The 13,553-nt window shown below is 47.7% G+C and overlaps 1 protein-coding gene across 3 annotated transcripts in view; it reads left to right on the top strand.

Moving 5' to 3' along the window:
• SLC14A2 (solute carrier family 14 (urea transporter), member 2) overlaps positions 1 to 13,553 on the top strand; it is a 70,406-nt gene that overhangs the window by 50,105 nt on the left and 6,748 nt on the right. The window contains exons 10-20 of one of the 3 annotated variants that reach the window (XM_010842032.1): positions 2,376 to 2,395; positions 2,466 to 2,489; positions 2,841 to 2,925; positions 4,930 to 5,012; positions 6,061 to 6,220; positions 6,886 to 7,075; positions 7,389 to 7,517; positions 8,378 to 8,570; positions 11,426 to 11,573; positions 12,203 to 12,337; positions 13,380 to 13,429. In XM_010842032.1, the coding sequence (XP_010840334.1) occupies positions 2,376 to 2,395; positions 2,466 to 2,489; positions 2,841 to 2,925; positions 4,930 to 5,012; positions 6,061 to 6,220; positions 6,886 to 7,075; positions 7,389 to 7,517; positions 8,378 to 8,570; positions 11,426 to 11,573; positions 12,203 to 12,337; positions 13,380 to 13,429 (1,217 nt within the window). Of the gene's footprint in view, positions 1 to 2,375; positions 2,396 to 2,465; positions 2,490 to 2,802; positions 2,926 to 4,929; positions 5,013 to 6,060; positions 6,221 to 6,885; positions 7,076 to 7,388; positions 7,518 to 8,377; positions 8,571 to 11,425; positions 11,574 to 12,202; positions 12,338 to 13,379; positions 13,430 to 13,553 lie in introns of all 3 variants that reach the window. The other 2 variants (XM_010842031.1, XM_010842030.1) reach the window with 2 other exon arrangements.

Raw genomic sequence — 13,553 nt, 5'->3', positions numbered from 1 at the left:
GGCTGCCGTCTGTGGGGTCGCACAGAGTCGGACATGACTGAAGCGACTTAGCAGCAGCAGCAGCAGCAGCAGCAGTCTCATCATTGTAACAACGTGAGAACGAAATAGGAGGTACCCTCCAAAATACCTGTCATTCTGTTTAGGCTGGGTTTGCAAGGCCAGTCCTATAGGGTCTGTAGATCTCCTTCTGAGTACCACCATGCTTGCAATGGGGGAAACTGTCAATGAAATTTGGTGACTTGCAAAATGCAGTGCAGAAATGAGTGATGCTGGTTCCTGGCCAGCATTATCATTGTTTTCTTTTTTTCCCCACCACACCAATGGAACATTTCTTTCTAGAGCATTTGATAGATGTGTTCATGATATCCTTGAAATTGCCTTTATCTGTTATGAAAGTCCTGAGAATCTGTCCCAAAGGTAGTGGTAAATTTCTATCACCTCAGCTTTAAGTATTTTCACAGCCTTGGGAAATTTGTTATTTTGTCTCCAGTCTTCCTTGTGGCACTTGTTCCCACCTGCCATCCTCATCTCTTGGCCAGCACATCTGGAAGAGTGGTCACCCTCCCTGGGTGGTCAGTCTGTGGCCTGAACTCTCGTCCTGCCCACAGACCAGAAGCAACACTGTATCAGACCACATTTGGGGCCACCTCCCCGATCGCCCAAATAAGAACAAAACGTGGGTTCAAGGAAAAGAAAGATACTCTCTGTTTTTGTTTTTGTGGCTGGGACATCAGTTCTAGGAATGCATGGTAATATGGACCCTGATCTACTTTCCTGGATTCTGAGCAGGCAGCACAGTCTATTGATAAGAACTGAAAGCAAAGGGCCAGGGCAGGAAAGGGGAGACAGTTTTTCTATAGATCAGCAAACTGGGAGCCAGGAGACCTGAGAGCAACTCCCGGCTGTGCCATAATTAATAACTACATGATCTGGGAGGGGTGGGGGGCAGTAATGCAATTTCTCTGGACTTGGGAAGTAGACTGTAATTTTGAAGATCCATGCAATTCTGAGTCTCTGATGCTAAATAAGGTCAATATATTTCTCTATGCAGAGGGTGACTGGGGTGTGAGCATATGAGGGATGAAAAGCACTGGGTGGGCAGAGGTGCCCTTCCAGCCTTCAGATGTTCCCTGTGGACTGGCTATGGAAGAATGCCCTGCTTTGTCAGATGATGCAGTGATACCCTCTGGGTCCCCATCCCCCTGCACAGCACCTGCGGAGGTGCCTTATTCACTTGTGTCTGACGTACCAGAGCTTCTCCAGCCTCTGGAGTTAAGGCTCCATGGTGACCCACAGGCAGGATGCTGAGTGAAATAGATTTTTCCCATCCCGAGCCTAGAGGGGAGGGTCATGTTTGAAGTTTCGTGTTTCAATGTTTGAAGTTTCATGTTTGAACTTTCAGTCTGAAATTATAAACAAACCCGTTTCCTTGCTCGTGCACGTGCCCCATACTCTGGTTGCTGATGCTATATTCTCAGCTTTGCTAAAGCTGTTTCTACATGAGCAATGTGATCTAGACCAGTTTTCTCAAACTTTAATTTGCACACAAGTCAGTTGGAGATCTTGTTTAAAAAAACAAACTTATTCCAGTTCCTTGGGTCTGAGATGGGAGCTGAGAGTCTGCATTTCTAACAAGCAGCCTTGGATGTCCGTGAAGCCAGTCCACAAACCTGACACTGAGCAGCAAAGATGCAGAGAAAGGAACTGAGGGCTGAGGGCCATGTGACTCACTTAGAGTGCTTCAGAAATCACCAGAGCCTAAGTTTTCCATCTTTCGGAGATAACAACGCCCCAAAAGTATCCAAAGGTAAAGACAGTGCAAGAGCTCTCCACTATTCCGGGTAGCCATTTGATCATCTAACTCCAGAGTTCACTGGAACCAGAAGCAGAAAGTGTCAAAACTGCATACCTTGGGGACCACCAAGTACCCAAATTAATCAGCATGGGGCACGCTTCATAACAAGCCATCAGGTGATCTGATGCTGTCTATTCTCAGGCTCCACTTTGAGAAACGCTGCCTAGGTGGTAAGCTACTCTATTTTCACCGCGGGTTTCTAGTAGCTGATCACAGCCTCAGGACTCTTACCTCCCACAGGGCAAACCAATGTGCCCAGAAAGCACCCGGGGAATCTGGTTGGACTGTGGATTCTGATTGCATCAGTCTGGGTGGAAGCACAGGTTCTGCATTTCTAACAAGATCCCAGAGAAGGCTGATGGCGCTGGTCTGGGGACCACACTTTGAGTAGCAAGGCTCTAGATGAGAAGTTCTCAGCTCCAACTGCACATTAGGGTCATCTCTTAAACACCAGTGACATTAAAATTCTGACTTTTAAAATTGGTCTGGGATGGGAGTCAGACATTTTTTAAGCACTCAGGTGGCTCTTATGTGCAGGGAGTATTGAGGACCCTTCCCCACACATACACACTCTTTCTGCAGCAGATGGAGACCAGGGCACTGGCCGAAGGACGGGAATGGGCAGTGGGCTAAGGTCCATCATTCACACTAGTCCGAAGCCCAGTGAAGGGGGCTTAGAGCAGTGCCTTGCTGGGAGAACAAGGCAGGCTGGCCCATCCGTATCTTGACACCAATAGGTATCTCTGATGTGGTTTCTGTGAGGAAAGGAAGTGGAAGTTTTAGCAGGAAGAATGGGAAAGAGGGCTTTTTCCGTAGACACTAATGCAGTCACTACTGCAGCTCGGACTGCACTGCTCCTCCAGCTCTGCATGAATTTCCCAGCGCTCTCTGCCTCTGGGGGTGGACCAGGGTGGGATACTGACCTGTCTCGTTTTGCCCCTGGCCAGGCAACACTGAGGCAGAGCCACCCTCCACGAGCCCCAAGGCGGATGAGGGCTCGGAGGCCGTGCTCCCCAAGCCCAGGAACGTGTTCCATATCGAGTGGTCATCCATCCACAGGAGGAGCAAAGGTGTGTGCCTCCCCACATGGCTCCCAGGGGGCCTTAGACCTTTTCACCTCTAAAATGGGGACCCTGGCAGCACCTCTATCACAGGCAGTGGGGAAATCTGTGAGGGTGAGGTTCATTCTCGTCATCCCCCAACCTCTGACTTCAGCCATGGGTCTCAGAGTCTCAGCCAGGGATGGGGAGACGGGAACTGAGACAGGCTTTGTCAGTCTTGGCCAGGAGGGTTGCAAACTTGATGGCACATTGGAACCACCCACATCCCATGCCCAGAAACGCTACTCTAGTTCATCTGGGAGGCAGCCTAGGTGGCAGAAGAAGCTTGAACAGCTCTCTGTAAGGCAGCTGCCTGGTGGCCTGGTGGTTAGGATTTGGTGCTTCCACTGCAGTGGCCTGGGTTCAGCCCGTGGTTGGAGAACTGGTCTGTAGGCCATCAGCAGGTGTAGCCAAAATACAAAAAAAATAATAATAATAATTAAAATTAAATAAAACATCACATTTAAAATGATCCCCAAAAAACTGCAAATCACAACCACGATGTAGTCATGATGGTCAGGCTTCTAGAGATAAAATGTTCTCTCCTACAGCTGTGAGGGGAGGGTCTCCCAAAGGCCAAGAGGAGGTCCAGAGTGCAGCCAGTCAGGAAAGCCAGAAACCTGGATGCTGGGTGCGGGGGCAGGTTGGGGCAAACAGGGAGGAGGCAAGGGAGGGTTGGAGGGTCTCCAATCAGATGCAAGGTGGGAGCAGTCTCATGAAGGCCTAATTGTGCCCCCCAGAGAGGACCCCTTTGGGCCAGAAGTTTGACAGAGCCCCCAGGGCATTCCCAAGGAACAGAGCATAGTTTGCTTCCCAAAGTTAATACTCTCCCTACAAACATCTTCTTAGGATGGTGTTGGAGGGCTGGGGTAAAGGAGGACCTGGCAGAGAGCCCTGCACTGAGACTGGGAGAAGTTAGTAGGAGCTGCTGGAGAGTTGGCATTTCAGACAGAAGCAGAGAATCTCTCAGGATATCACACACACTGGCCTCAGAGGCTAGAGTATCCTCTTTGCTTCCTGCTCTTCCTTTCAAACTTCCTTAATTTGTTTCCCCCACTTAACTTCCCAACCACCACACTGGTATTTGCAGTTCCTCTTCCTTCAAACGAGGGGTCACAGGGCCATTGGTGCATCTCTTCCAGTATCTAAGTGCCCTGAAATCTCATAAATGCGGACTGAATGGCCAATTGTCTAAAGATTCTCGGCATCTAGAGCTCAGACTGCCATTCTCACACTTGACCACAAGAGGACATCAGAGCATCAACAGCAAAACTTCCAAAGGCCTTTCATGATATTTAAACACTTCTGAAATTCCTGATCTTTACAAATAGATTCTCTCATAGTAATGAAAACACTTACAATGAATTTTCTAGAATAACAGGGACATGCCAAAATCTGTTTTGAGTTAACAACATGGGTATCCCTTGTGTTAATCCAACCAGCCACTGCTGCTTAAATATCTAAAATTCTGAGACATAATCCTAAAAAGACCAAAGCAGCTTAGGTCATCCAGGTGGGAAGAGTTGTAGTAAAATTTGAACACAGACCTTGGATGGTTCGGACAGCTTAATGCTTTATGAGCAACAACACCTTATAAATACCAGTCTTTGTGTCATGTAGGGAAAGAACCCTGGGTTCAGGGCTCATGAGTAGCTCTATTTGCTCATCTACAAAACACAGGAGTTGAGTAAAATCAGAGCCTCTTTACTAAAAGTCAGCCTAGTCTCTGAATCCCCTAAATTCCTGTAAAATGTCCTGTTTACATCAAGATGTGCATTTTTTTCCCCAAAAAGCTTGCCCATGGGTGTTTGCAATAGCAGAAGAGGGGGCTTTCCTGTGTAAGGAGACAAGCCCAGGGCATCCTCAGTGGGCCAGGAAGTGCTGAGCATTCCAACTCAAGCCTGGCAGGAAACTTGCTGCAAAGATGCCAGGGTACAGGTCCTAACTGATGGTGCTCTCTCCTTTCGACTCCAGTGTTTGGTAAAGGTGAGCAGCAGGAGAGGCACCCCAAAGACCCTTCTCCCCGCCTATACCGGAAGCCCACGGTCGAGCTGCTGGTGAGTAAAGAGTGGCCTGAATCAGGGGTGGCGCCTGCATCCTAGAGCCTGCCAGAGCCTGCCACAGAGTAGAAAAACCAGGTTCGGAAAAGACATCCTCTGAATTAGGCAAACTTTTCTTGAATTCATATTTCTAGAAACATAATTACGTGGGATAAAGATGTCTATTTTTCAGTTTACTTTATAAAATCTGCTGCTTCTTTTATTTGATTATGTTGTGCTTATCCTTCTGGATCCAGCATTCAAGTATTTAGGAAATAAGTTGGTGCTAATTTTCAAAACAGAATCTCTACTCATTTAATTTTATGGATAGTTAAATTTTAAAGACTAGACATATTGGAGTTTGGGGAGGTGCTGTCTTCAGCAAAGAGTGTGGTATACTAGAAGTAATATTTAAAAAAAAAAGAATCTAAAAATTTGTGGGTAAATCTAAATTATATATTTGACCTTGACCTTTATAAGTGAGAACCTAACCTCTCCATCCACACCTGAGACCTCATCCACAGAATGAGGCTAAAGCTAGTGTCTTGTTACACTACAGTCATGGGGGATTGGTTCCAAGATCCCTGAAGGGTACCAAAATCTGTGGATGTTCAAGTCCTTTACATAAAATGGCGTAGTATTAATATTTGCATATAACCTATACACATCCTCTGATACATTTTAACTCATCTCTAGATTACTTATAATTCTTAATATTAATACAATGAAAATGCTGTGTAAATAGCTGTAAATACAATGTAAATGATATGTATTAATAAAAAGTTGCCAGTGTGCAGCAAATTCAAGTTTTCCTTTTTGGAACTTTCTAAAAAATTTTTTCAAATATTTGTAATCCACAGTTAATTGAATCTGTAAATCATATAGAGACAAGTAACATGTGAAACGAAACAAAAGATATTCTAGTCTACAGTATCAAAGATGCTTAAATAGCAATTTCACAAAATATCAAATGAAAACCTTAGCTTGCCGCCTGGCAAGCACGTCACTCCTCAGTGTGAGAAGCTCAGAATGTGGGGCTTCTTGCCCGTCTCTTGTCCCTGGACAGGCTCTGGAAACCATGGAGGACAGCTCCGAGATAAAGGTGGAAACGGGCATCTCCAAGACTTCCTGGATTCGGAGCTCCCTGGCCGCCATCAGGAAGAGGATCCGCAAAGCCCTGGGGTACATCACCGGAGAGATGAAGGAGTGTGGAGAGGGTCTTAAAGGTGAACACTCCACGAGAGCAGCCCCTGCTCCCACCCCTGAAAAGGCCCTCTCTGCTGTCCTCTAGGAAACACGCTGCTCGGATCTCTGTAGATGAGATGGAGTCCTGTTTCCATGGATAGGAGTTTCCCTGTTACAACAGGCATATGGACTCTCAGAATGTCAATGCCAATACCCGTAGATGTGCAAACTCTCACCTCTGAACATAATGGTCACGCTCTTGCCAATATTCCCTCAGAATGTCACTTTTTAGTACAGGGATTCTAGAGCCAGCTTTCTAGGAAAATTCCCACCTAGAAATGGCTTATGGGAGAGCTGTGTCTACTGTTCTAACAGGTTCCCATTAGCAGTCTCCCAGAGGTCAGGCCAGGGGCTTGGCGCCTGGATCCGTCCTCCTGAAAATTCAGGCCATTCTCTTGGCACAGGTTGTGCAGGGTACCCACTGCTTGAACAACAACCTACAGACCAGAGCCAGCTCACAATGGGGTGAAGGGCTTTCTGGGCAGTCAGACGCCCTCTTGGGTTCTTTCCTTACCCGGCTCTGTGGCAGGTGACAGCAGGGGGCGGAACCCACCTTGGAGGCCAGCTTCCCTCACCCTCTCACCCGCTGGGGCCTCACCTGGCACAACTGAGCCTTGACTGACTCCCTGACCCATTGCATTTTCAGACAAATCCCCAGTGTTCCAGTTCCTCGACTGGGTGCTCCGGGGCACGTCCCAGGTGATGTTTGTGAACAACCCCCTCAGCGGCATCCTCATCGTCCTCGGCCTCTTCATCCAGAACCCCTGGTGGGCCATCTCGGGCTGCCTGGGCACCGTAGTGTCCACCCTGACAGCCCTCATCCTGAGTCAGGACAAGTGAGTCTCAGGAAACCCAGGGTCCCAGCCTGAGACAAGAGTCAGCTCCCTGAGGGGACCCTTCCCCAGCTTCCCATCCTCACTGCTTGGCTCACAGCTCAGAAACGCCTCAAACAAGGTCACTCATAACTAAAACAAGCATTCCCTGGTTACAAAACTGCACGTTCTCCAGGGGACAGTGAAGGGCTGATGATCGGAAAGTGTGTGTGGTGAGGCTCCAGCTGAGAAAAGCCTGGCTCAGAAGGACAATCAGGGGGGCTGTGCCCTGCTTTAGGCCGCAGGGGACCCCCCTTCAGTAGCGCTCCCCTCCCAGGTCCGCCATCGCAGCTGGACTTCACGGCTATAACGGGGTCCTGGTGGGGCTGCTGATGGCCGTGTTCTCAGACAAAGGCGACTATTTCTGGTGGCTTCTACTCCCGGTCATCGTGATGTCCATGTCTTGGTAAGTTTGCTTCTGAGGCTGTGGGTGCAGATAAAGGGCTTCCCACCTTTCTACCTAACTCTGTGAGCGTCTCAACAGGTGTTCAAAGTAGCATTTCCTTAGAAATATCGTCATACCAGAAATACCATCTGAAAGTAATTACTGACATTGTACAGTGATAGCACCACAGTGCTAGGTGTTCCACACACAGTATTTCATTACCTACATTCCTTTACTCTTCTTTTTTGAGATCTAAAAGAGCCCCTGGCCCTACCCCACCAGACAGGGAAGGGAACTGAGGTCCACAGAGGGTTTAGAGCCAGGGGGTCCTGTCACTCTCCGGAAAACTTCCCATCCCTCCTCCCCAGCGCTGCCCTGTCCTCGGACCCCATGCCCCAACCAGGACAACCTCCCAGGGTGGGCTGCAGGCCCAGGCACTGCCCAGAGCCCTCAGAGGGCCAGAGTCCAGCTCCTCCCTCCCCTGCAGAAACCAAAGGGCACTCCTGCCAGGATCGCCCTCAGCTCCTCTGCAAACATTTGTTGAATGAATGAATGGGTTTCCCCTTCGCTGGTCTGTCCTCTCTGCTCACACTTGCAGAGGGAGCCTTAAGGCCCTTCAAGGAAGTTCTGTGACTCCCTTGCCTTAGGACTTTCCCCAAAAGACCTGCTTCTGAAGCTGAGTCTGGGCACCCACCCTGTCGTGGTGTGGGGCAGAGGAAGGAGGCCCAGGAAGAGGGCTGCCCAGAGCCAGTCAGGCTGGGAGAGGGAGCCAACCAGCTGTTTTTCCCCCAAGAAGGCTCAGGGAGCCCCCTTGTCCCACTCAGTCTAGCGCCAGGGCCAGAGGGCATCATGAACAGCATCTCCTGTGCTTCTGCCATCAGCCCCATCCTCTCCAGTGCCCTGGGCACCATCTTCAGCAAGTGGGACCTCCCGGTCTTCACCCTGCCCTTCAACATCGCCGTGACCCTGTACCTGGCGGCCACGGGCCACTACAACCTCTTCTTCCCCACGACACTGCTGCAGCCGGTCTCCTCCGTGCCCAACATCAGCTGGTCAGAGATCCAAGTGCCCTTGGTAGGTGGAAGGTGGAAGGGCAGCATGCCTGCCAACACTCAGTGTTAAAGTGGCATTTAGTTATTTTGCATGTCAGAAACATCCAGTTATATTAATACCTATTACCAATTATTCAGTGCAAGGCACTCTACCTACAACATCACATTAGCCACCAGCTTTTTCTTTTCTCTTTTTAAGAGCTAAAAGGGCCATTTCTGGCCCCACCCTGTCCTGTCGTAGCCAGAGAGAAAGACCAAGGCTAGGTTAAGAGACTGCCTGAGGTCATGCAGCTCATGAGTGAGGGGTAAAGTCAAAAGAAGCCTCCTGATTTCTAGATTTGGGTTCTTTTATCTTTTTTTGTTGTTTTGTTTTTGAGCCTCTTGATCCCTTACTCCAGTTCAATCCAAGCTACGTCATGTTTTCCTTCTCATTCAATGTCTTTGAATCATTGACGACATGCACTCCACACTGCCTTCTGTTGGCTGGAGAAGTCTCTGCTCCAGGCTGGGGAGCGGGTTCCCCTCACTCTCTGGGGTATCGCCCACTTTAAAGCACGGGTGTTCCTCCACTAAGAAACATCTAACAGAGTTTTTTAAGCTTTTGGTACGCATTCTGTATATAATGCTGGCCTCTGGAAGTCTGCCAAGATAGATTAAAAAAAAAAAAAAACTACACTAAAAGCTTTAAGTCAGCCTGGAGAAACGTGCCCATCAGCCTTCTTTCTTAAACTGGGCATGTTTTCTCTGAGGTCCTCTACTCTGATACACTAAATGACTCTGCGGACTAGCACTCGCTCTGAAATTTGTTATTAGCAGTCTATCATCTAACCACAAAGCCACCTGGGCTTGTTGAAGGGACTTTGTGTCAGAAATAATGGTGCCAAGTTTCTCTGACAGTTCATGGAGACAGCAGGATGGCATGGAAGAGAGCCCTGCATTTGCCCAAGATGTATTATCTAGGAAGAGACAAGTTGACTTTAGCCCCATGCTTGTTGATGTTCGTGTGTGTGTGTGTGTGTGTGTGTGTGTGTGTGTGTATGTGTGTGTACCTTCGTGAGCCAAAGGTGAGAAACAGGCCATGTTGGCAGTTCAGACCCTCACGCTTCCCTTTCACAATATTCACCCAATCAGTATCTTTTCAAGTCAAAACGGCTCTAACGGGCATGGCTAAGCGGGGATGATGGTAGAAAGGGCAAGTTTGAGATACTTTGCATTCCTCAAACCACAGTTTCCATAGAAAAGATAACTAGGAATTTTGTAAGAAAAAAAAATTAAATGGAAAATACTGTACAAATACTTTGGAACCCCCAAAGTTCCAAGAAAGACAAATTCAATGCTTGGTGATTATTCTTTGAGAAATACTCTTCTGGCTAATTTTGAATGTATTATGATGATGATAAGAATGTCTTGTCATTTTGACCATCATAATTAGAGCCTTGAGTTTGGGGAAACAGCGGTAGATGTTAGAGAGACGGTCTAGGCCTCCCAAGGATTTTGAGGCTCTGCAAGCTCCCCTGCTCTTTGGTGATGGGAGAGCCTGCTGGAGGCTACAGCTGGCTGGGGACCAGATAGCCCAGCCACTGCCTCTGTCCAGAACTCTGCCTGTCCCACTGTCCCCCACATAGCAATGTCTGAGTCCTGTCCTGTTCTATGTCCTAGGTTAAGGGGGGACTGAACCCAGAGGGTTGCCCGCTAGACCACAGCAATGCTGTCTGGATGTGGAGTGAGGGCCCTACAGCCACAAGACCTCCCTCCTCAGCACCCCAGGAGGAGGCTTCAGAGGGCGTGGGAAGACCTGCTTCCCCATGAACTATAAACAAAGGCAGGATGAACCCAGTGCCCCGCAGCAGGCCCAGAGCCTCTCCTGCGTTTTCCTAGCTCAAGTCCCAACCTTCAAAACACAGACCCAATCTCAGCCACTGGGGAAGGCTATGTGCCCAGAATCTTTTCCCAAACTTCAGGGCACGTGTGCAAGTGCCCACAAGGCACTGGACTCTGGACTTCCTTTCTCATTCATAGACACTCACTATCTGAGACACACAGAGGCTTGACACATCAGGGCACTCTCCCATCAGCCACCACGTGATGGCTTTACCACTAAAACCTGCGCAAGCCAGGGCACCACCTGCCCAGGGGCTCCTCTGTGGATACAATCTAGCTGCTCATTCAGACGACCGCACCAATATGACCATGGCCCAGACATGCTGCTCTTGAAAACACAAAGAACCATCTTCCCATCTAATATTTGGCCTTCTAGGCATGTTTTTAGCTTAAAAAAAAAAAAAACAAGATGTTACAAGAGTTTTTCAATCCCAACTCTGATTAGCCATCTAGTAATTTTCTAATGACCAACACCCTGATTTTTTTCTAAACCCAAATCCAGTTGCTCATCACTCAAAAGACAATTCTCAAGAGACAAGCATTGGTAGGAAAGGAAAATTTGCTTTATTTTGCAGGCCCTTTAAAGGAGAGTTGAAGGGCTTCCCAGGTAGGGCAGCAGTAAAGAATCTACCTGCCAGTGAAGGAGACCCAAGAGACACAGATTTGATCCTTAGGTTTGGGAAGATCCCCTGGTGTAAGAAATGGCAGCTCACTCCAGTATTCTTGCCTGGAAAATTCCATGGACAGAGGAGCCTGGGAGTTTAGTGCCTTACACTCATGTTTCTAAATAAAGGAAACAACATTTTAACCCTTTACTGTTCTTAGAACTCAAGATTAAAATAATAAATCTTGTATTCCTTGTAGAGTGAAATTATTTGAAAATATCTTGGAAAATTGTTGCAAAGTGTTAGTATGGAGGGTTTGGCATCAAATATTTTCCTGTTCAAATTGTCTCTTTTGCCTCCGTAACTGCATGTGATCCTGTTGGACCTGAAGCTTTTGAGAGCCATCCCTGTTGGAATCGGCCAAGTGTACGGCTGCGATAACCCCTGGACTGGAGGCATTTTCCTCATAGCTTTGTTCATATCATCGCCTCTTATTTGCTTGCATGCTGCAATTGGATCCACCATTGGGATGTTAGCAGGTTAGTGTCATTATTAATTAACTTAATTAATGGGCCTTATGAATGGATCCCTTATTAATGGGCTGCAAGAATGTTGTGCCCGGGGCCAGCTCCAAAGAAAATGCTGACGTGTGTCTTCTTGCTCCACCTGCTTATTCCTGTAAACTCTTCCTCCTTCCACATCACCTGGTCTTAGCATTTTGGGTGCTGTGCCCTCCCGCTCCGCTGAGCAAACCCCATCCCTGAGAAAAGCTCTGGTCACTTACACCTCTGGATAAACTAAAAGCTTGGGAAGAGCTTGTTCCAGGCATGTTTATATTGTAAGCTTTATCTCTAATCATGATAAGAAGCTTGTTCTCCACGAGAGAACATTCAGGTTGATACCTTAACCCTCCTTCTTCTGGCACTGCTCAATCAAACTTCAGATCATTACTCAAAAGAGTCTCATACCCATACCAGCTGAAGCACTGATATGCATGTGACTCTAAAGCCATTTGTCTGCTTTAGATGTTTTCCCACTGAATAGCCAGGAGTCCTTTTCATAAATACTTGGGGGTACTGATAACTGTCTGAGTTGAGAACGGTGGGGGACTTCAGGGCTAGTGGGCCCGCTCGATCCCACGCAGCACTCAGCCTGTCTTCTCCCCCAGCTCTCACTCTCGCGACGCCCTTTGACTCTATCTACTTTGGACTATGTGGCTTCAACAGCTCGCTGGCCTGCATCGCCATAGGAGGCATGTTCTACGTCATCACCTGGCAGACGCACCTCCTCGCCATCGCCTGCGGTGGGTACCACCAGCAGAGTTCCCTATCCACCTCAAATGACACCAGCGTCTATGCCCACAGGGAAACCACCCTGCAAAACTTTTGCTGAGCCTCCAAAGATAAATGGGAGGATTTGTTTTCTTTATAAAGGGATTTTTATTTTAAACTATTTTGAATAGTCCTTTAGTGATTAGAACTTTAAAAACTATTTTCACTGAATGCAAAGTGTTCAGCCACACAAAGACAGAGTTTTTGATGGAGGTTGTTCATTTGTTGTCTGTGATTCCTGCTTTCCAGGCAGGTGATTGAAGCAACTCTTGTGTAAATTAATCTTTATATGGAGGATTGGGTGATTTACATCAGATACAGCAGTTAACCTTAAACACCAGAACATTGACCACAGCACCTTCAAATAGTCCTTGTAGGTGTGTGGTTGGGGTATTCAGTGACTCTCTAATAAAGGTTTGCTGTTGTTAATATCCTAGGAACCATTGGGATGTTTTTAGTGGAGAAATTGAGGGTTCAGAAGCAAATCCCAATTACTGTGGCCCATTTTCACAGACCCTGACCTCCCACCAGCTCTTGGGTCTCCCCAGTGGCTAGCCTGGCGATGCCCTCAACATGCAAAGCCCAGCAAGCATATTTGGTCTTCCTCAAGCTTACAGAATGCTGTTCCTCCCTGGAAACCCATATTATGTTAATAACTTGTGATGAAATATCCCAGCAGGGAGTTCTGGGATTCACACGCCTTGGCTGTATAGTAAAATGCTCATTTATGGTTTATGCTGCTAAATGCTCCTTTGCTAGAATGCAAGGTGGTAGGACCCAGGAGAACTGTAACAGCTAAATTCTGGTCCTTTTTAACAAAGTTCATCTGCTGTCTTAGTTATGCCGGCATTTGCATGGAATTTAACACTTTTCAAAGCTGCCAAGCAATGGAAATGTAACTCAATTTTTTTTTTTAACCCAAGAGATAGCATTTGTGGCATAAAATGTATGGGGAGAGAATGTATAAACTTGAGGCACTGCTGGTTTCCTGACGATTTCTTTGTTCTCTTGCAGCACTGTTTACAGCCTATCTGGGTACCGCCCTGGCTAACATGTTGTCTGTGGTGAGTCAACAGGGCTAAGGACATGCCTCACACCCTCCCCCATGTTCTCTCGGCTCCCCAAGCCCCTCTTCCAAGAACCCCTCCCCAATCCATCTCTCGTCTCAAATCATTTGCATTGTGTAGA

Source organism: Bison bison, unplaced genomic scaffold (genome assembly GCF_000754665.1).
Source record: "Bison bison bison isolate TAMUID 2011002044 unplaced genomic scaffold, Bison_UMD1.0 scf7180017864170, whole genome shotgun sequence".
In the NCBI taxonomy this organism is placed as follows: Eukaryota; Metazoa; Chordata; class Mammalia; order Artiodactyla; family Bovidae; genus Bison; species Bison bison.
The sequence above is the reverse complement of the archived record's forward strand: the minus strand, read 5'-3'. Positions and strand labels throughout refer to the sequence as shown.